We start from the raw sequence: 21,750 nt of genomic DNA on the forward strand, positions 1-21,750 counted from the left end.
GAGAGAAATATTTCATAGTAGTTCAAGACCTAGCCCCATTTCTATGAACATGAATATCCAATGATCCCATCTTGCATGGAAAAATTACTACTTCATCTTCCCCAAACCCCTCTAGAAAAGCAACCTCACTTTCTGTAATTAAAAATTTAAAAATTTCCCACATACGAAATTATAGCATTGAATATGGCTTTCAAACGACACATGCAACATACACTGTCTGAAGCATCCAGGAGCCTCTTCTCCACACCCTACTCCAGGGTGAGGAGGACAGTAAAGACAGGGTCCTTTCCTGTCAAACATCATCCCAACAGTTTGCAGCACTGCCGGATTAAAACTGGAGGCCACAGGGGAAGACCCTGCAGTTCTAACAAGCTCCCCACTGATGCCAGCTTAACAGTTTGGCCACCCTGTGGGTTAGCAAAGTGCCGGTTTTAAAACTTGCTACACACTGGGAATTCACATACTTTCCACAAGAGCCAAGGTAGTATCAACCTAAGTACCCAACAGCAGATGAATTGGTACAGAAATGTGATATAGCTACACGACGGAACGTTAACCATAGAGAAGACCAAGATTCTGTCATTCACAGCAACATAGATGGACGTGGAGGACACAGTGCTGAGTGGAATATGCCAGGCACAGAGAGACAGACACCGCATGTTCTCACTCACCTGTGGAAGCTAAAAAAGCCGATCTCATGAAACGAAGAGTGGAATGTTGGTCGCGTTCTCTGTCTTTGTCAGCCCCCAAGATGGCTGATACCAACTTCTGGGTCTTTCTAATTCAAGTAAGGGCCTAGCACAGGGCCCGGTTCTTGGCCTGGGCTCAGTCACAGGTGGCTGAACCCACCAGCAAACAGAAAGATGCTTGGTGAGAAGAGAGAGGCAACTTACTTTTTCCATCTTACGACTGGGTCTGGCTCATTCTGCTTAGTGTCTTCCAAAGAGGATCCTCTATCCAGGGCTCAGGGATCTTGCAAACAGGAAAAAACAGGAAGCAAGAAGACAACAAAGAGGGAGAGGAGAGAGCAAGGGGAAGGAGGAAAGCAGCGACAGAGGAGGATGAGGGAGGAATGGAAAGAATGGGGAACACATGAGAACAAAGCCGAGGTGGAGATAAGGGTGCTGAAAACAATTGTTAGTAGGTGTTAGGTAGCCACCATCTACGAGGCATGTTACAAACATTCTGCTGAAATGCACAAACTTACCCTCTCGTTAGCAGACTGGAATCAGGTGCTTGCTTGAGAAATTATAAAAAACACTGCCATAAAGAATAAAGGGAGTGGAAAGAACGGGGCCATCAAAGAAGGAGGTACCTTTCTCTGAAGGGAGGAGAGAACTTCCACTTTGACTATGACCCTATAGGAATAAGATCGAAGTCGGCGAACTCTAAAGGCTTCCATAGCCCTGGCAACTCATGACTAGAGCCTAGGGAGATTGCTGATGCCATAAACAAGAGTGTCAAATTGTTAAATCAACAACAGGAATCACTGTGTACCTTCGTCTCATGTGGGATCTGTCCTTAATGTGTTGTCCAATGTGAAGTAATGCTATAACTAGTACTGAAACAGTATTTTTACACTTTGTGTTTCTGTGTGGGTGCAAACTGATGAAATCCTTACTTAGTATATACTGAATTGATCTTCCGTATATAAAGATAATTGAAAATGAAAAAAAAAATCTTGGTTTTAAATTGGACATTGCATAGAAAATTAATCAATTTTTAAAAAATATCATGTAGGATCTCTGTCCTTAATGTGCTGTACATTGTGATTTAATGCTATAACTAGTACTCTAACAGTATTTTTCACTTTGTGTTACTATGTGGGGGCAAACTGTTGAAATCTTTACTTAATATATACTAAACTGATCTTCTGTATATAAAGAGAATTGAAAATGAATCTTGATGTGAATGGAAGGGGAGAGTGAGAGGGAAAGGGGAGGGTTGCCGGTGGGAGGGAAGTTATGGGGGGGAAGCCATTGTAATCCATAAGCTGTACTTTGGAAATTTATATTCATTAAATAAAAGTTTAAAAAAAAAAAAAAGAATAAAGGGAAATATGCTAGAGGTAACAGGGGCTACCCGTGCAGATCTGCCAACAACTGAGAGCCATGAGCAGTGCACAGTGGGAAACCCATTTTTATGAGGGAAGGGTGCCAGCACTGGTGCAATGAATTTATTCTGATCTCACTTCATCCACTTAACTCAGCATCAAGCAAAGAGGTGGGCACTGAAGAACGAACATGGAACCCATTTTGGACCAAGAACTCTTCGGGAATCAAATGTTTATTGTACAGCCATTTCCTCTAACCTATGCCATCACGTTGGTTAAGAATATTCACTGGGAGAGAGCAAAAATCCTCCAAACCTTCCTGGATTTGCTCGGAGCATCTTAGCCCCACTTCCAACCCTGTGATGTACACTCAGAATCATTTTTATTAGGGCTGAAGCCTTGATATAAATGTTTTAGGAGAATAAATAATGGGAATTCAATCCATTCAAAGTGGTGACGGTTTGGTATCTTGTTATCTTTTCCAAAAAACATTCTTAATTGGATGAGTTGAACTTTGGCAACAGCAGGCTCTTTAGAGATATCAAAGAAGCCAGTCTTTCAGAGACGCTGGCAGATGCTGTGACTTTTTTTTTTTTTTTTACAGTGGGGCTGCATTCCCTGTGTGCAGTCAGGCAGGCAGACGGAGCTCACTCATTTTACTAGCCCACGGGGAGGGAGCGGGGACAGGGGCCGCAAAGTTCCACTTACTAGAAGGAAGCATACTCCCTCGTTCTTAAACATGTAAATGTGCCTCAATTTCTACAGGAATATTAGGTCGGTGTTCTCATTGACCCAATGCTGCACAGTCAAGTTTGTGGATCGAATCATTCGTACTAATTTCAAGGAGCCTAATTTATGCACTTGCGAAGGAACCTGGACAGTCCAGATGTGCTCACATGTGATTGAAGGGCTGCTAGCAACACCATTAAACAGAATGTGCTTCTCCCATCCTGCCCAGGCTCAATCCGCCACATCTGCCATTTTTGTTCTTTGCTCTTAATACTGCAGAACGCAAGAGGTTCAAGTGAATAATGGAGTGGCCAGTTTTCTAGACAAGGCAGCGTCTTTTCTTTCAAACCCTTGAGGTTTCCTGCGCTGTGCTTACCTGGGAACTCTGGCTGACCAGGTCTCTGCACACCGCTCAGTCCCTTCGCCTTCTGAGCAAGCTCCTCTCTAGGTCGGGATCACAGGCTGGCTCACCGTGGACTGCAGGGTCAGCTCCTCCGCACAAGCAGCAAACACAGGACTCTGTATACACACACACACTCACACACATACACTCACACACATACATTCACACGCACTCTCACACACACACTCACATGCACTCACATGTACCCACTCACACACTCACACACACTCACACACATACACTCACACACTCACTCACACACATGCACTCACACACACTCACACCCACACACTCACACTCACACAATGCACTCACACACACCTACACACATTCACACCCACACCCCCACTCTCACACACACTCACATGCACTCACACACACACACCTGCTCTCACACCCACACTCGCTCACACCCACACTCACACCCACTCTCTCACACACATGCATTCACACACACACTCACATGCACTCACACACACTCACACCCATTCACACACACGCACTCACACACATACACTCACACACACACTCACATGCACTCACTCACACGCACACTCATACACTCTCACACACGCTCACACACACTCACACACTCACACACACATACACTCACACTCACACACTCTCATACACACTCACACACACTCACACTCACTCACTCATACTTGCCATAAATTCTCCATCAGATCTCGAGCACGAGGACAGAGCAGTGAATTGTGAGGACGCAGCCACAGAGGGCAGGGGAGGTTAAGGGGCCAAACTCAGAGACAGGGCACCTCCCTTGAGGAAGAGACAGCATGAGGAACGCTAACGCACAGAGCACCAGGATCCGACAACAGCAACAGACAGGACCCCGAAGCAGACTGAGCACACTCAGACTGCTGCTCTCCACGTTGGAAGGAACCTACCTCCTGGAAGTGTACGCAGGCCAACCTTGCCCTCCTGCAAACTTCCCAAGGAGGCAACGCCCCACGCTCAAGACCAAAGAGGCGTCCAGACGTGGAGGCAACACCAGCGCTCGTGCCTGCTGTGTGCTAGTGCAGCGACCATGCACCATGGATAGAGAACAGTGTGGGATCTGCAGGATAGACAGCCCAGGGGACCACCAGCAAATCTCCTTCAGAGCCTAATGCCGCCACTCACAAGCAACGTTATCTTGCACATAGGGCTTAAACTTTCTGAGGTTTAATCCTCTAATCCATGAAACGAGCCATATTATCATCACATACTAGTGTCTCATACATAAAAGGTACCTGAATATTAAATCCAACCATACCGCGTTGCAGCTCACCAAGCCCACGTTTGTCGGATGACCCACATACGCGAGAGCATCTCCGAATTAAGTAACTTGATCCACATTAAACTGCAGTTAACACTGCTAGCAACTGTGGCAGCACATGGTGCCCCCTCCTACCGGTAAGACTGCGTTCTACTTTCAAACTAAAACTTGAAAGGTCTCTTACAGGCCATGCCAACCCTTTGAACATAAAACTCCCGTTGTTTCAACAGAAATATATTTTTTCATGATAGGAAAAAAAATAAAAACTTCTGGACCTGGGTGCTTAATTTGGATTGAAAAAGCTGCATCAACAAGAAGGCCCTTATGAACCTGGGCTCCACACTGTCTCCTCCTGGGATCAGACAGGCCTCATAATGTGTCAGCAGCAGAAAACAGGGGCGCAGGCGGGGCTCAGTCCTTCGTTGTCATTACCATTTTCCCATGTCAATGCCGAGACTTGAGAAGGCAGAAGGAGCTGACTTACTTTATATACTTGTCTGATTCTTTAGTACTTTATGAAATATAGAATGTTTTATTTGACCCCTGTGGGAAAACACTGAACTGGGAAGTTTGTTCCTGAAATCAAATATCAGCAATCCAAACACGTTCAAAGTCCCTAAGAAATCAGACATCACAGATTTGATAGAAAGTAGATGCCCCAAGCTTATAGGTGGCTGTTAACATGGTTTTATTTCCTTTATACAAAAAGTAGAAATGACAGAGAAAACACTGTTGACAGAAAACAGTACCACTGACCTGGCCTCACTCAGGAACTGAGCGTTAGGGGGAGAGGGAAGTTCAGCCACACGTCAGCATGCAACTCAAACACAAAATGGTATGGCTTGGTCAGTGTCCTGCGTGTTGGCTGGCTCCATCCAATGTTAAAAAACAGTTGCCCAATCGTGCTTTTAAACAGCATCTCTTTAAAAACAAGTTTATATACATTTATCACCCAAAATGTATCTTCTACAGTCTAATACTATAAATTTAAGGCATCCTGATACTGCGTTCTTCTGCTGGTGAGGTGGTGTTTTGTGGTTCTAGGTCCGGTAATTTCCAATGGTGTCCCACGGGCATCGGTGAGAGGTTTGGAAAAAGGGATTTACAAGAAGAGTTCCTCTGACTCTGGCTCAGCACTGTGCTTTATGCTGTAGGATTTCTTCATTTTTCTACTGATGTCATTAGGCCTAAGGAGAAGCAAAACCACAGGCCAAAATTAGATAAAACCAGGGTCAAGTTACAAGACACCACCACTGAACATCTCACCAAAAATGGAAATTATCCACATGCAAACCACACTGAGGAACACTTCATTCCAGCAGGCAAATTACTCTGTTTTCACATAAACCACTCTTTAAACAATAAAGGCGACGGTCATACAATACTCCTAACACACAATGACTGAACACTTTCTTTGGCTCCGGCAGGGCTTTCGCAGTCATGATGACTGGAACCTGGGCATCCTACAGTCAAGTGCATTTATCAGAGGCAAACAAGGACGTATGGAACTTCTGGTTGAGTAGGAACAAGAGAGTTTTATATTTTTTCACATGGATTTACTGGTAAACACTTTTTATTCTCCAGTAAGCTTGAGTTTTAAAAGGTAAGAGCACTTGTCCTCTGGGTGGGCAATTACTGAGGAGTGGCATGGTGGGAGATCAGCAGTGGGGACATCTTTGGGAAAAAGAAGTCGTAAGCAATAGTGCTACTTTGCCCTCCACCCCTGACACCTTAAGTCTGTGGTGAAAGGGGCACTCAGGGGCCACCAGACAACTGCGCTTTCCCTGGGAAGGTGCGTTCATGTTCATATTAGCCCCATTCTGGGTATAAAATCTTCCAAAGAGGAGGCATCTCCTGAGAGCGGGCAAGGCTGCCTATGACTAAACCCCTTCCTGCTGTTCTGCAAGGCAAAAATCTATCTCTGGCAACACCATGAGGATTCTTAGGGTGGCAGGAGAACCCCAGGTATGGTGTCTAGGGCATCACAGTTGTACTTGCTCCCCAAGACCAGGGGTCTGTTCTCTCAGTGTTCTAGAACATACTGGATCATCATCATCTGGAAGTTATAATTCTTATTTCTATTTATCCCTCTGAATAAAACTTCGCAGAGCTGTCTACTTGCGAGAAAGGGAAAGGGAAGAAGGTGAAAGAAAACTCTTGCTGGCCAAAAGATGTTCTAGAGACTTCCAATTACACACATTTATCTTGGTGCATGCAACCCAACACTAAAATGAAAGTCAATAAACTTTAAGCAGCATCCACCCTGCGTGAATGAGGCAAACAGGCGAGGAGACGATAGTGGACAACGTGCCAACAGCATTATTTATTCAGCCATGGGCAGGCAGATGGGCAGTTGGAACTGGTTTAGTAGAGCAGAAAAAGCAGAAACCTAGTCTTCCGTCAGCAAACTCGTACGACGACACAGCAAAGAGGAACAACACGCACTTCTGAAGACGACGGCAATTACAGAAAAGAACCAGAAAGCTCTCTACATACGGATACATAAAGGCCCCCAACATGTTACGTGAAAAAAAAAAAACCAAGTATATCAGTTTTATTATAAACAGGGAGCAAAAAATACAATCTGTATTTGATTATAAACCGTTAAATAATACGTGCATGTCTAACAGTACACAAAAAGGAACCATGAGGAAAACCGTAACCTGCTATTGGAAACAAATTCTATTCCTACAGAAAAAAATTTAAAAGCCAGCATGGCAGGTAAATTTCAGTACATAACCTACACTGTAGAACGAGGAAGAGCAAACGTGTGGGTAACAGGGGAAGTAGAGAGAGAAAATCTCAGGATCAGTGTAGCCAACAGCAGAGATAAGAGGAGTTCCAGGAGGAAAGCACGTGGAAACTGGACAAGGGAAGATTTCCAAAGGAATTCTGCACCTTCCAGAATTCAAGCACACAGGACTACAGATTTTAAATGCCTACTGGGTGTCCACAGCCCAGGAATGAACACAGATCCACAGGCAAAGTGACACAGATCCACAGGTAAAGTGACACGAAATCAAACTACTAAGGAAGATAAAATTATACATGCTTCCAAGGGATCAGCCATCAGAGAGGAATGGGCTTCGTACAGACAACCAGGAAGCAAAGGAAATGGAGCAACGTGGCTCAGATTCCGAGAGAGAGCAATTCCCTCCTAGAACACCTTACCCATCCACACACTCCTAATGCAGCAAACTGAAGGTATTTTTGGATACTCCAGTTCTTGAAAAGCTTAGCACCTACTGACCTTGGTGAGCAGATGAGTTTGCCAATGTAGAAGAAACCAAAACAAGGGAAAATCAAGTGCAGAAACTAAGTCTCAATGGGAGAGAAATAAAAGGAATTCTCAGGGCACTGTAGGTGGCAGATTCCAGGATGCCAGCTGTGTCCCGCGCCAGCCAGCGGCCACACAGCCTGGGCCAGGACAGAGAGACCCTCCACACGCAGGGAGAAATGAAGAGGCACCAGTGCTATCTGAACGCATCAAAAGGTGGCTTTTGTCTTCAACAGACAAGAAAGAACATTTAGAAATGAATGGTGAACCAAGACATCCAATTATTGCCAGGGGAAACACAAACTTACCCGAGAAAGGAAATTTAGTATGGGACCACATGGATTCACTGTGATTAATATTTAGAAAGCTATGATAAAAATAAGCACCGATTTAACCCTCAAAAGCGATCCAACCACCAACTATACTATCAGGGGAAGAGGAGTTGGCGGCTGTGACTGCAAATATGTACATGCACCCAGTGTTGGAAGCTGAACTACAGCTTGATAAATTTGGTTCACTGTTAAAAATACATCTTTTTAAGCCAGACTGAGTTCAAATCCTCGCTCCCTAGTTTATCACCATCATTACTGAGCAATCTTGGGCAAAATTTACACTCATCTATGCTGTTTGCAATATGCCAAATTTGGATAATAAAAGTATCTGCTGCATAGTTACTATCAAGATTAAAAAAATACATATGTATGAGATGCTGGAGTGTTCTCTAGGATACTATAAATTCTATTACGATTTTTTATCTTCGATAGTAGGAGCCAATAAGCAATGAATAAATCTGAAACTGGATGTTGGGGGAAGCATGGTGTTCAGAGATGGAGAATACTGGAAAAATCACCCGAGAGAAAAAGCCAGCGATTGGCTCAGGGGAATGGGGTGGGTCAGGCCCAGAGACAGCAGTTTCTGCTTTAAGGCTAGTGTTACTATTACATGAAGCTACACCACTTTGATAAAACTGAAAACAAAAACAATAAACAGGCTTAGGTCACAGCCTGAAGATAAGACAGTTTAGATTCCTACGGGCATTTCTGCTTTACAGTAGGGGTGCTGAGGCCAAGAGCACCAGGAAGAACTGTTTCTGCAGAACACAACTCAGCATGATCAGCGGTCGGTCTACACCAAGGCAAATGTTCACTCGAGGCACTGATCTGAAGAACATCCAGACAATTTAACCCTCCGGAACTTACCACCTACCCAGTCCTGAATTACTACTATTCAAAGGAACAGCGGATTCTGAGATTCAGATAATTTGCTGCTCCTCGATTTCATTTTTGGATAATCACATTTGCAATGACCAAAATTGGAAGGAAAAAAGATTTGAACTTAATAACGCTGTTCCAAGTAATCTAACTTGCTGGCTCATGGTGGCACACATCGCCGTATCTCCCCAGTTCACGGTGACCAGGCAGCAATTCACAGGGTCACCATGAAGTGGCCCAGAGCTGCAGTCCACTCCCACTGATGGCCAAACCAGGGAGACCCTGCTGTGGCTGTCATTTCCTGCGAGTCCGCTGATAGCACAGCCACATATCCCACCTGCTCATAAGAAAATCACTGGGGTTCTGGTATTTAGTGTGAATGCCTGTGCTCAAAGTACGAAAACGGAAACTCATCCGTCACAGTGGACCTGCGACAGAAAGAACTGACACAGGTTTGCTTTTTCCTCTCCTTCCTCCTCTAGATTAGCCTCTCTCCAAGTATTCGTGAGAACCCTGCCAAGTGCCAGGTGCCACGCTAGATACTGAAGGGTACAAACCAGGGCACAATGGTGCTGTCGAGGGTCACAATGCTCCCAGAACTCTTGGGTGTTCTCAGTTTACTGTGTTTTAATTGGAGCCTTTTAATTCTCTCTTAGGATCTCCCTGACAGAGAGATCAGGCCTTATGCAGGCACAGCACAACGCAGGGCTTAGAGCTGTTGAAACGGATGCTCTGGCTATGCAGGAAGTTATACAAGTCTTCAAAAAGTTCCTGGAAGATGTCTATGATGAAAAAGCTCCATATAGATTGCAAGTGTTTTGCACCAAAATCAACCTGGTTTAATTTCACTTTTCCACGCACTTACTGAAGTCCCCTCATGGAGACTTGGAGGAAGAAAATTGCGAAACAACTGTGGATGGAGCAGTGTTGCTTGGAGAAGGCACTGGAGGGTGTCTGGGTAAAGCCTCTCACTGGTTCAAGTTCTGCTCTTTTCATGTACAACGATGCCCCCAGTGGTAGCAGACCTGCAGTGCAAGCCGGGGACCAACAGAACACATTCCTCTCTGGGGTTGCAGGTTCACAATCAGACCTCGAGGGAGTGAGAAGAGGAGGGCAGAAGCGCAGAAGCGTGTTGCCCGTCCTGTGTTCTCTGACCACACTTGGGCTGGGATCATCGTGCTGAGGGCACGAGTTCTGGAGGAGGATTCCAGACTCCAAGGTCTCTAGGGGATCACAAGTTCCAACTGTTCATGTCCTGACTCTACAGCAGGGATGTAAGAGGCAACACAGGGTTTTCCTTCCCAAGGCTTTGTCTGTCTTCCTGGAGTGGACCCTGCTCCTCCTTCCCCAGAGTGTGTATAAGGAGCATCTGAAAGGAAACCCCACTTGGGAGTCATCCTTTCCTTAGTCCCGTGGACTGACAGAGAGCTGGCTAACGTGTGCTTCACTATAGACAGATCTGAGCCCTGCAACTTGCACACTGTTCTCAATACACAAGATTCTATCTCGTTAGCAGGCAATCCCCTGTAGTTCCACCAACAATGGCCAATGGCGACCCAAAACTATGGCTCGGTTTGAAGAGGAGACTCAATCTCTTGTAGAGAAATGGTCAAGACTCCAAGTCACAGGTGCTAACTTTAGTATGAAGTAAGGGTTTCCTCTGTGAAATTCATTAGCATCCCGGGTCAGGCAGAGGTGGCGGCGGGGTGCAGCTTGACCAAAGGGTCTTTTGGAGCAGGCGCAACTGGCCTAGGTTCTGTATCTGGCCATTGCCTTGCAACTCCCATCGGCTGGCCCTGGACTCCTGTGTCAACGTATCAGAAATGAAAACGCAGAAAGCAATACCTCGTGTCAGGGCTTAGAACTTGGCGCTGTGGTTGCTGGGTAAAAACTCACAAGTGTGTAGTGCCGAGCACCAACCAAGTCACTAAACACCCTCTCTGCACCTTCAGCACATGGGTCTGAGCTGTCACACGGGTGGGCTTCAGGCTGCCCCGGGGGACTCAGCCCGCCCCTGAGCAGTCCACACAGCCTGGCTGCACACCTGCGGTTGCACTCTCCCCACAGGACTCAGGGGTCAACAAGGAAGTGAACACAAGGCAGAAACACTCAGGAAGAAGCGGTTGTCTGACAGGGCAATGGGGCCAGGACACTGCGTGCAGCAGGATCAGGGGCTGCTTTGTGTACTGCGTTTTCCCATCGGGTTCCGGAAATACTGGTGGTGGAGGAGGGGTGCGAGGTGAAGACATGCTGGTTGGGAGCAGGTTGCAGCCTGGACTTCGCCTCTGCTTTCCCAGTGTCTCCTACATTATGGCTCCTATTTCTGTTTACGATGATGAGCTGCTGGGGAGGATGGACGTGAGTTTGTAGGTGCAGGGAGTGTGGAAGGACACGACACTCCCCCCTCTGACCCTCCACTGGGCACAGCAGATGTCACATCACCGTGGTCTAAAGAGAACAGTCCCTTTCAAGTGGCTGTTGGACACAACTATCTAATGCTAGCTCTTGGCTCCAGATAGATAATTCGTGGTGTGGTTAATTCCTTGGCAGTAAAAGCCACACTAATGGTGTTTATTGCTTAATGTTTGTTATAAAGAGCCTCCTCTAATGCTGGTTCCGGGATAAGGGGCTGCCCAGTGCTAATCCTTCAGGCAACAGTGCCAGTGTGGCCAAGGGACAAGGGTACTGGTGAAGCCCTCGGCCTGTCAGTACCAGAATCAATGCACAGACAGAACCCAGACACCCTTAAACTCTGGGAAATGGGTGTTTTGCTGGCATTTTACGATTAGTAATTGCAAGCATTCCCTTGGAGTTGTAATGATTCGAAACCAGCTGGTTCTTGGTAAGAAAATATAAAGATAACTCTGCCTGTTCCACACCATGTCATCTTCTGCAGCTGACACCCACTAGGAAAGCTGTTCAAAGAAGCAGGGTGGAATCTAACCTTAAAGGGCACTGCAAGAAAATTTAGATTCCTTCCTATCAAGCTGTGAGCAATTTAGAAAAATAAACAGCCAACAGGACCCCCTCACACAGAGCTGATGTTCTTTAAAACGTCATACTCATTGTCCCTTTTCTTTCTTTATCAGGGAAAACACAAGTTTCTCAGGACCTAAAATGCGACTGCAGGGGATCCCTGAACTGGGGGGCGGGGTCCATTGTGCTGGACAACTCCAGCATATAGCAACTGCCATCAGTTTCCTGGCCATCTTCACAGAGCCATCTGGCCTTCAAGGAACTTCTTGGCCCAAGACTTGTCCCACTGCTGAGAGATGAAAACTTGGCTCCTTTCTTTCTCGTGGTAGGGTTCATGGGCATCAGAGTCAACCAGGTGCTTCTCACGCCCACACCCCCTCCAGCCTTAATTTCTGAGAGGCATCGTCACGTTGCCCAGAGAGAAGCATCCCTGCTTGATCCCTGGAGTGAACCAGGCCAGGTCCCCTTGCCTTTGTGCGGCTATGAGGCCACCAGAGAACCCTGTGCTCTCCGCCATGCAGGAAGCAGGGTTCCCACTTTCTACGCAAACTCAGGCCAAACCAAAACCGTGATAGAGAACGGGCTGACTCACAAAGCAGTAGGGGGCAGGGGATGAGGGTTTAGTTAAACACACTGAGTATTTTTAACTTTGGGGGTTTCTAAGTGTTTGCTGCTGAACTCTGTGTCTACAATCTGAGAGCTTGAAAAGTGAGTCTTTGGATTGCTGCTCTGGAGTTGAGTGGGCAGGTGTTAGCACACGTCGTGTGTCTGAGCCCCATCAGCTCAGTCTGTGCTTGGGTTTTTATAATCCTATTGCTCAGTGTTGCTTCCTTGCTTGTAAGCACAGCATGAACCATTTCTGGTGGGAGAATCTGCTGGGATACTCGCTGTCTGGCTCCCAGTGGCTGCAGGAGCCTGGCAGAAATGAGAGGTTTTCTCCTTCCCACCCAGGGCCTTTGCCACATCTTGGGTCTTGGCACTTCTCTGCCCCAGGGGGTTGCTGGTGATGGCTGCTTATGGATGAGCAAAATCTGCCTGGCGCCACAACACACATCCATCCTAGGATAGGGCAGAAAAAAGCGTGGGGTTGGGGAACCCTGGTTGGGTAAGACAAAAGTGGGCTCATTCCAATGTCTGCAGGGGAATGGGTGTTTTTATCCTATGTCCTTCCCACTCCAAGCCTTGGGCTGTCAGCACTGGCCAAGCTCTCCTGACCCAGTGAGGCTAGCATCCGTGCAGGCAACGTGTGAGCCTGACCCACGCCGACCACCAGGTACCAGGGAACGCTGGAGCTCCAAGGCTCTGCCTTCAGCTACTGAATTAATGAGATCCCTAGGGACACCCCCTCAAAAAGACTGAGACTTGATTCCCCGCCAACTTCAATAGAGACCTAACACGGATGAATCGGACAAAAAGGCAGCACAAACGGAGAATGATTTTCTTATGCTTTGGTATTCTGAACTTGGAATTTGCTTGCTTGCTCTGTTGGATCTGAAAGAGTGCTACATGGCATGTCAGGATTTTTTTAAGTTAATTTAGATGATCCAAAAATGTCAGTCTTGGGGGCTGGCGCTATGTTATAGTGGATTAAGCCGCCGCCTGCAACACCAATATCCCATCTGAGGGCTACTTCAAGTCTCGGCTGCTCCACTTCCAACCCAGCTCCCTGCTAATGAGCCTGGGAAAGCAGCAGAAGCCGGCTCAAGTGCTTAGGACCCTGCACCCATGTGGGAGACCCTGATGAAGCTCCTGGCTTCCTCTGGCATCTGGATCAGTTGCAGTTGTTGTGGCCATTTCGGGAGGGAATCAACAGTTGTGTGATCTCTGTCTCTGTCTCTCCCCTTCTCTAACTCAGCCTTTCAAATAAACAAAATAAATCTTTTAAAAATCAGTCTCGCTTTAAGATGGGCCTGCGGGTTTAAGTGCTGAAATAAGAGAGGGTGACTGTGTGAACTCCTCTAGAGCTGCTCCTCCCTCCTCCTCCCTTTCCTGCCTGGTGGGAAGTTGTGCACCTGCACAGCAGGGCTGCAAGTTCTGCCACAGGACTTTGCCCAAGGAGGTGCCTGCTGTTCATGGAGGACCTGACCTCTCGCCCTTAGGGCTCAGTCCGTGCACTGCAAACCTTCTCTCTGAAAAACCAGCCTGTGACTGGTGAGCACTTTTCGGACTGGCTCACGGACTGAAACTGTGGTTCTTAGCAGCAAGCTCGGGCGATTTCGGAAAGGCAAGGCCCCGCTTCTCCTGAGATCAGCAGAATGGTGACGAAAGGCGCTTTCGGTCTATAATCAGCACTGAAACAAAACTCCAGCTCGGTTTCAAAGTTCTGATTCCGATCAGAGAGTGACTCACTCCATGCAGGGCAGGAAATTGAATTTCAATACTTACTTGGTACTTGACTCCACTAAAACACAAAGACTGAGAGCCAAAGGCAATCAGGAGACATGGCAAGCTTGAGAACTGAGCCGATTCCGCCGACAGAGAGCTAGCTAGCTCTTTCTCTAAGCCCTGGCCCCCAGCCTGCGCCTGCTGCTACTGGGGGAACCAGCACAGTTTTCCTTCTCCTGGGTGTCCTCCCCAGCCAAAAGGTGCTCCAGGTCCATCACGGACAAGTTCATGCAGTTCACAGCAAAAGCATAGTGACAGCGCTGCACAAAGCACCTCCCGCACCACGTACCGTGCACAGCCACGCAGGCGCTCTTCGGTCAGCGTGTTAGAGGACAGACTGACGCAGCTGCCGAACATCCCCTAGAGAGGCGCAATTAAAGATCATCTGAGAACATGCAACAGACGGCACATGCGCAGGCCCAACAGAAATGGAACATGCACGAGACAGAGAGGGCAGCCGCTTGGCACACACGTCAGGGAGCGTACAGCACAGCGGAGATGATTCTCCCCCCACTGCTGGGCGACAGAACCCACTGAGTCACTTGGAAAGTTTTATCCGAGTGATTTAGGGTGGATCTATTTAACCTCAAAGGTATGGTGTCTTGGGACACAAGTGTGCTTCTTCTAGTTGAAAAAGTCCTTTACAGCAAGGGCAAATTGATAATTTTACTATTCAATTAATTCGAGAGACACTAAAACTTGATTTGGATATGGTAGAAAACGACTGGACAGTTCTTAGCTCTCTCTGTAACAATACTTTCACGTGACAGCAAATTCTACATTATGAAGATTGTGACACTGCCCTGGTGGTTCATCTGAATTGCTGGGTGGATGGCCCGAGTCATCCGCTCCCTAGGACTGCTACACTGTTCCTAGATGTGGCGAGCACAGGGCATGCAGGAAACACTGCTTAAAAAGATGTTCACAGGATGTAAATCTTGGACTCCACAGCGTGGTCTCCCAATAAAAGCAGTCGCAAAATGTAGCTCATGGCACACTCTGCCATCCCCCACGTCCTGGCATGCACTCCTCACTCCTGTGGCCTCTAACGGACACTTAGGGGTCTGTGCTGTAACATGCCAATGTTGAGGTCCCTGTGGTGTGTTCCAAAGTTGAGTAGTTAAAGGTCTTTAACAATGGAGTTTCTATTTATGTGCTTTTTTGTTGCGCTGGAGAATAAACCATGTAGTCCCATGAAGAGAACAAACTCTTCCTGGGGGCAGAATCTGTGCCAAGGAAAAGACCTGACTCTGCACATGAGTGGTTTCATCTTGAAGAAAAGCCTCCCAGTCTAGGAGCCCCGACCCCCAGGGATCAAGCCACTGACGGGAAATTTAGGGCCAGAGACAAATCATCTGTGACTTAGTTACCTCTTCTCAGAGTCTTCCAAAGGAAGAGCAAAGGGTGTGCACGCTAACGTGCCCGGTCTTGAAAGAGACCTACGAACTTGACATTCCATACACCCTTGGGGAATGTGGGGGCGGGGGAAGTTCCTTCACGGTACCCCCTCCCCCCCAATCTGCAGTGTTAGGATGACACAATCAGCGTCAAAGGGGGAAGGGAGGGGATTCTCCTCCAGCACTCACGGCCTTGTTCTTTCCTTTGCCGGCAGAGCTCACAGGGCTTCCCTTGGCATCTGTCGTCTTCCTTCCGAGCGAGGTTAAGGGCAAGGTTGAGGTCTTCAGCTGGCTGGCCACCTGGTAGTTATTACTGTTGTTCTGGTTGCCACTTAGTGTCTCCATGATGGACCGGAAGGTCCCAAAAGGCCTTTTCAGCTGATCCCCGGACTCGCTCCCTGGGGAGGTCCGAGGGAGGGTCCTGCCCCTGTCTTTGTCTCTCTCCCCACTCGGGTCAAGGCTCGTTTGCTCCATCTGCACCACGGGCTCCTCAAAAGTCACTCTGAGTTTCAAGTTCTGAGACGTCCGGCGCTTGGAAGATGGAGACTTGAGGGCGCTCTTGGGACTGGTGGCCACTTTCTGGGCTGCAGGGCTGTCGGGGCTGGGCTGAGTGGGGTCTCCAGGGGCCTGGCTTGGAGGAGCGCTCCCGGGGCCTGGGTACTGGGATTCCAGGTCCGCTTCGCAGCTCTCTGAGGTGGGAGAAGGGCTGTGGCCATCCAGAGATCTGGAGGCCTTGATACCAAAAGGAAACCTGCGTCCCGAGGCCAAGCTGTGTTTCTTTATCATCAGGTGCAAGCTCTCGGTGCCCTCCGTGCCCTCCACGCTCTCCACGATGGGCTGTGGCCTGGGCCTGTCGGGCTTCCTCACCGGGGTGCTTTTGGGGTCCTCAGGGTTGGTGGGGTCTGTGTCGGACTCGCTCAGAGACCTCTGCATCAGCTGTCTTAGCCTGGCTAACTTCAGCTCCCTCTTCTCCGCTGGGGTCTTCTTTGGATTTCTAGAGGAAGCCTGAGCATCCTGGAATTCCAAGGACAGCTTTTCTTGGGTGCAGACATTTTCTGAGATTTCTTTCCCCAGTAACTGACGTAGGATTTTATCGGAATCTTCGTCTTTGGCTTTGGCCCTGGCACGGCTGGCCGCGGACAGGCTGCCGAGCACCTGAATCCCTTCTTGGATCCCCGGCTTGGTCCTGGCCGCAGACTCCTCATCTGTGTCTGGAGCCTTCCACTGTGCCGTTCTGGAAGCCGGTGAGGATGGCGAGCTGTGAAGAAGAGGAAGGAAGTAAGAGACGGTTTCCTGCTGGGACTGCACTGACCCGGGCCACCAGGCTCTCCCAAGGCCTTCACTGCTACTCCTCATTTGAAACCGGTGAGGATGGAACTAACAATGATCACTGTCTTTGTAAAAGCAGTTTGCAAATACCCCAGAGCGACAACCATCACCACGGCACAGCGTGCCTCAGACCGCGTGCAGGGACCATGGTGACCACTAAACACGTCTGTGGGTTTACTGCTTATATGTCAACTTTGCATAAGCTTCCTCCCATTTTCAACAACTTTATCAACCCCTCGTTTCTTATTTTCACTTTACAGATGAAGCGATGCGAGGTCCCTTGTTAAGAGTTACGGGACAGCCAACGGCAGGCTCAGAGGTCAGCCCGGGCCCCTGCACTCCCAGCCCACTGCCTTTCCACTGTGGCAGCTCATTTCTATTCTTCTTTATGGGAATAAAGTGTTCTCTGTTGTCTTAGAGGACAGTAAAAGGAAGTCCAGAAGAAGGCTCTAAGATTTTTCTAAACCACAGCGTGCCGGGCATTACCTGGGTGAGGAGGGGAGTGACTTGCCCTCTGTCTTCTGGGCTTCCAGAAGCTGCTGGAGCTGGGTCTGGAGGGTGACGCGCTCCACCGTCTGTCTGTGGAAACAACCAGGGTGGTAAGCCTCTGATGCCCGCCTCTGCCCCAGTGAGCAGGTGAGCAGGTCTACAGCCTGCCAGGATAATTCGCAGCAAGCTGCAATAAATTCAGCGGCCTTGAGAGTGTGCTTGGTCATCGTCCTTACAGTTTAGAAATCTTCCTATGCTTTGTGGCATAGCAGTAACCATAGAGGACGCCGGTTCGAGTCCTGGCTGCTCCACTTCTGATCCAGCTTCCTGCTCATGACCCGAGAAAGCAGTGAAAGATGCCTCAAGGGTGCGGGCCCATGTCACTCACATGAGAGACCCTGATGAAGCTCCTGGCTCCTGGAGTCAGCCTGGCCCAATGCTGGTCATTGCAGCCATCTGGGGAGTGAACCAGCAGATCAAAGAACTCTCTTTCTTTCCCTCTCTCTTTTTCAAATAAATACGTAAATCTTAAATCAAAAGTACTCAAATGTGTACTCACTGTTGAGGTTAGTGAAAAACTCTAAGTAATCTAAAATGCTCATTAATAAGACTGAGTAAATAAATTACTGCTATAATGAAAGCTATTAAAATGATACTATATTTGCTCTATTTTCAATATATATATATATATATAATTTCAAAAGACACACTGGAAGAAAATATTAAGTTGTTTAAATTTTTACTGTAATTATATTAATTTACTTACCATAAAAGAAACTCAACTAAACAATGAAACAAGCAAACTATTTGCATTCTGGGTACAAACAATGATAATTTTTTTCTATGGAGGGGTGACAATGTGCGGCAACATTCTGTTTCCTCAGGATATAACAGCACATGCATCAGAATGTATTTTTTATTTTTTTAAAGATTTATTTTTATTTATTTTAAAGACGGACTTACAGAGAGAGAGAAAGAGAGAGAGATCTTCCATCTGCTGGTTCACTCCCCAGATGGCCACAAAGGCCAGAGCTGTGATGATCCGAAGCCAGGAGCTTCTTCTAGGTCTCCCATGTGGGTGCAGGGGCCCAAGGACTTGGGCCATTTTCCACTGCTTTCAGAGCTTCAATAGAAGAGGAGCACTGGAACTCGAACCGGGATGCTGGCACTTCAAACCAGGGCTTTAACCTGCTGCACCACAGTGCCAGCCCCCAGAATGTCTTTTAAATTTAAAAGTCATAGGTTGTAGAAAGTAAAATCAATTTAGAAGACACTCATTATAGGATAAGTATCCTTAATGGTAAAATCCTCAGAGCATTTTGGATTTTTCAGATTTGGGATAATCAACCAGTAAAGTTTGTTCAGGTACTACTGGTATTCAATAAACTATTGGGAAATGTGTATCCAAAATAAAAGACAATTAAAGGATTTCACAATCTTTTTTGCACTGAAATAAACTAGTAATCCCATTCTTCCATGAACTTTAATATTTTTTAAAAAGATTTATTTATATATTTGAAAGACAGAATTACAAATAGGGAGAGAGAGAGAGAGAGAGAGAGAGAGAGAGAGAGGGAGGTTGGTCTTCCATCTGCTGGTTCACTCCCAAAATGGCCACAACAGCCACAGCTTGGCTGGTCAGAAGCCAAGAGTTTCTTCTGGGTCTCCCACATGGGTGCAGGAGCCCACACACCTGGGCCATCCTCTGCTGAGCTGGATTGGAAGTGGAACAGCAGGAACTCAACCGGCGCCGATGGGAGACGCCAGCACTGTGGGTGGCAGCTCAATGCACTACTCCACAATGCCAGCCCTCCAGGAGCTTCGGAAATGCTCCTGCATTCCAAAATCCAAAACCTGAAAAACCTGAAACGCTTTTGGTCCCTCAGGCTACTCAGCTACAACTACTGATGTTGAAATAAGTGAATCAAACTTACTGTTTTACTGAGCTCTGGACGACAAGTGTGGTGTCCCCAAAGATGGCCCTGCACACTCGGGCCCCAGGAAGGTGGGATAAGCTCACCTCACCCGGCAATGGCGAGTCAGGGTGGCTTATCAGCTGAAGGTACAACAGGGAGGTTACCCTGCAATCTGGTCACCTGAGTCTTTATCCGTGGAGGAGGAGGAAGGAGAGTAGGAAGAGGGATCGGAGGTGAGAAGGACTCAACCTGCACTGGCTGCACGGAAGATGGAAGGAGGAGACCACAGCCACGGGCCGCAGTGGTCTCAGGGCTCGGCCCCCACGCTGCAGTTGCAGGAACCGATTCTGCCAACAGAAACCAATTCGGCCGACAGAAGAACCTCCAGAAAGGAGCGCCACCTGCCTGTGAACAGCTTCACTTTAGTCGGGAGAGGCCCCTCCTGGCCTCCCGACCTACAGAACCATGATACACTTTTGCTGTCTTTAGCCACTGATTTTGTGATAAGTAAATAAATAAAATATTTTTTAAAATGTTTATTATTTATTTAAAAGGCAGAGTTACAGAGAGACAGAGGCAGAGAGAGAGGACTTCCATCCACTGGGTCACCCCCCAAATGGCCGAGCTGGGCCGATCCGAAGCCAGGAGCCTGGAGCTTCTTCTGAGTCTCCCACCTGGGTGCAGGGGCCCAAGGACTTTGGCCATCCTCCACTACTCTCCCAGGGACACTAACAGGGAGCTAGATTGGAAATGGAGCGGCTGGGACTCAAATCGGTGCCCATATGGGATGGCGGCACTGCAGCTAGCAGCTTTACTTACTACGTCACAGTGCCAGCCCCAGCACTGGAAAACTAAATAAAATTAGCATCAAAAAGGGTAGCAGGTCTTATAAGCTGGGATACAGAACTAAATACATGATCAGTGTTGTTAAAATGATGCTGGATCTCAGGTACTGGCTGGGGGAATTCTAACGTTCTCTTTGTTGTGTTCAACTGGTGTTGAACTCAACAACCATTCTCACTCTGCAGATCAGACTCGGCTAACACCCTCCCTAGTCCCAAGCATTCTCTTTGTTTTTCTTGGAAGCAGTCATGTTTAGTGCTAACCTTTCATCCCTAAGAACAGACGCCTATGATCTCATTTTATCTCACTGATCCTGCCAGACTCACCTATGAAAACTTAATTGTCTAAAGCAAGCAAGCTTTTCTTTAAGGGTAGAGAGTAAATATTTTAGGCTTCGAGCCATATGGGTTCCATCTGCCTTTATAGCATGATACCAGCCCTACACAACACATAAATGACTGTGTGGCTGTGTTTCAATAAAGCTTTATTTACAAAAACAGGGGGCAAACTGGACTTGGCCCACAGTCTATAGTGCTCTGGCCCTGGTTTAATGAGATGATAACAACAGAAAAGATACTGGGGCATCTACTTTGCCACATTGCTTGTTGGTGCTGCATGCTGAGTTCTTGAGGAAAAAAAATACTTAGCGAAGGTAAAAACAAAGAAAGATTATAGTCCAGTTTAAAAGGGTTTATTAGGAATCTTAAATTATGACATTGTCAAAATAAGCAGGTGGGAACACTGGGGTGACTGAGTCACCTTTCTAGGTCCAAAGAACCCTCAGAAGACACTAACCAACCTTGTCCAGAGAGGAAAGGCAGGAGCAGGGGTCTACTGTGTTAGTGCTCCAGGGCTGCCACGACAAAGTGCCACAAAGCCAGCGTCATCTCACAGCTCCGGAGGCCAAGACGTCCAACAAGGTTAAGGCGCTGGCCAGGTGGTTCCTTCTGAGGGCTGTTGGAGAGGCACGGGACAGGCTCCGGCAGCTGTCTGCCAACCCGTGGTGCTCCAGGGCCATGGACACATCACCACACCTGCGGCCAGTGTGTGTCTATCGTGCCCCCCCTGCACATGTGTCTGCCTTGGTGTCGCCATTTTCTCCTTTTGTAAGGACACCAGGCTCTGTGGAACAGGCCCCACCTCGTGGCCCCATTTCAATGTGATTACTTCTATAACGGCCCCATCTGCAAACCAGGCCACATTCGGAGGTGCTGGTAGTTAGGACGCCAATGTACATGTTGTGGGGGGCGGGGAGGGGAGCAGAACTCAGCCTATGACATCCACGCTTGCTGATGAGGCTGATGCTTGCCCTTGCTACGTCTCCTAACTGTGAAGAGGTGGCAGAGGCTGGACAAGGTACCCAAGAATGTCTGCACCCGGAATTTGGGGCTGGAAGGCCAGTGTTTTCCTCCCCTTCTCCTGGATGTGTTAGTGTTATTAGTGCCGGGACCTGCAGAGAAGTG

At 47.8% G+C, this 21,750-nt stretch overlaps 1 protein-coding gene across 3 annotated transcripts in view; it reads right to left on the reverse strand.

Annotated features, from left to right (window-relative positions):
* Positions 1-5,209: 5,209 nt before the first annotated feature.
* The window catches only part of SNCAIP (synuclein alpha interacting protein), a 169,233-nt gene continuing 152,692 nt past the window's right edge, over positions 5,210-21,750 (reverse strand). For 2 of the 3 annotated variants that reach the window (XM_062189808.1, XM_062189806.1), the window contains exons 9-11: positions 17,526-17,618; positions 15,900-16,968; positions 5,210-5,651 (exon numbers count right to left, since the gene is read on the reverse strand). In XM_062189808.1, coding sequence (XP_062045792.1) covers positions 5,646-5,651; positions 15,900-16,968; positions 17,526-17,618 — 1,168 coding nt within the window. In that variant the 3' untranslated portion in view covers positions 5,210-5,645. Of the gene's footprint in view, positions 5,652-14,602; positions 14,674-15,899; positions 16,969-17,525; positions 17,619-21,750 lie in introns of all 3 variants that reach the window. The other variant, XM_062189809.1, reaches the window with a different exon arrangement.

Source organism: Lepus europaeus, chromosome 4 (assembly GCF_033115175.1).
Source record: "Lepus europaeus isolate LE1 chromosome 4, mLepTim1.pri, whole genome shotgun sequence".
In the NCBI taxonomy this organism is placed as follows: Eukaryota; Metazoa; Chordata; class Mammalia; order Lagomorpha; family Leporidae; genus Lepus; species Lepus europaeus.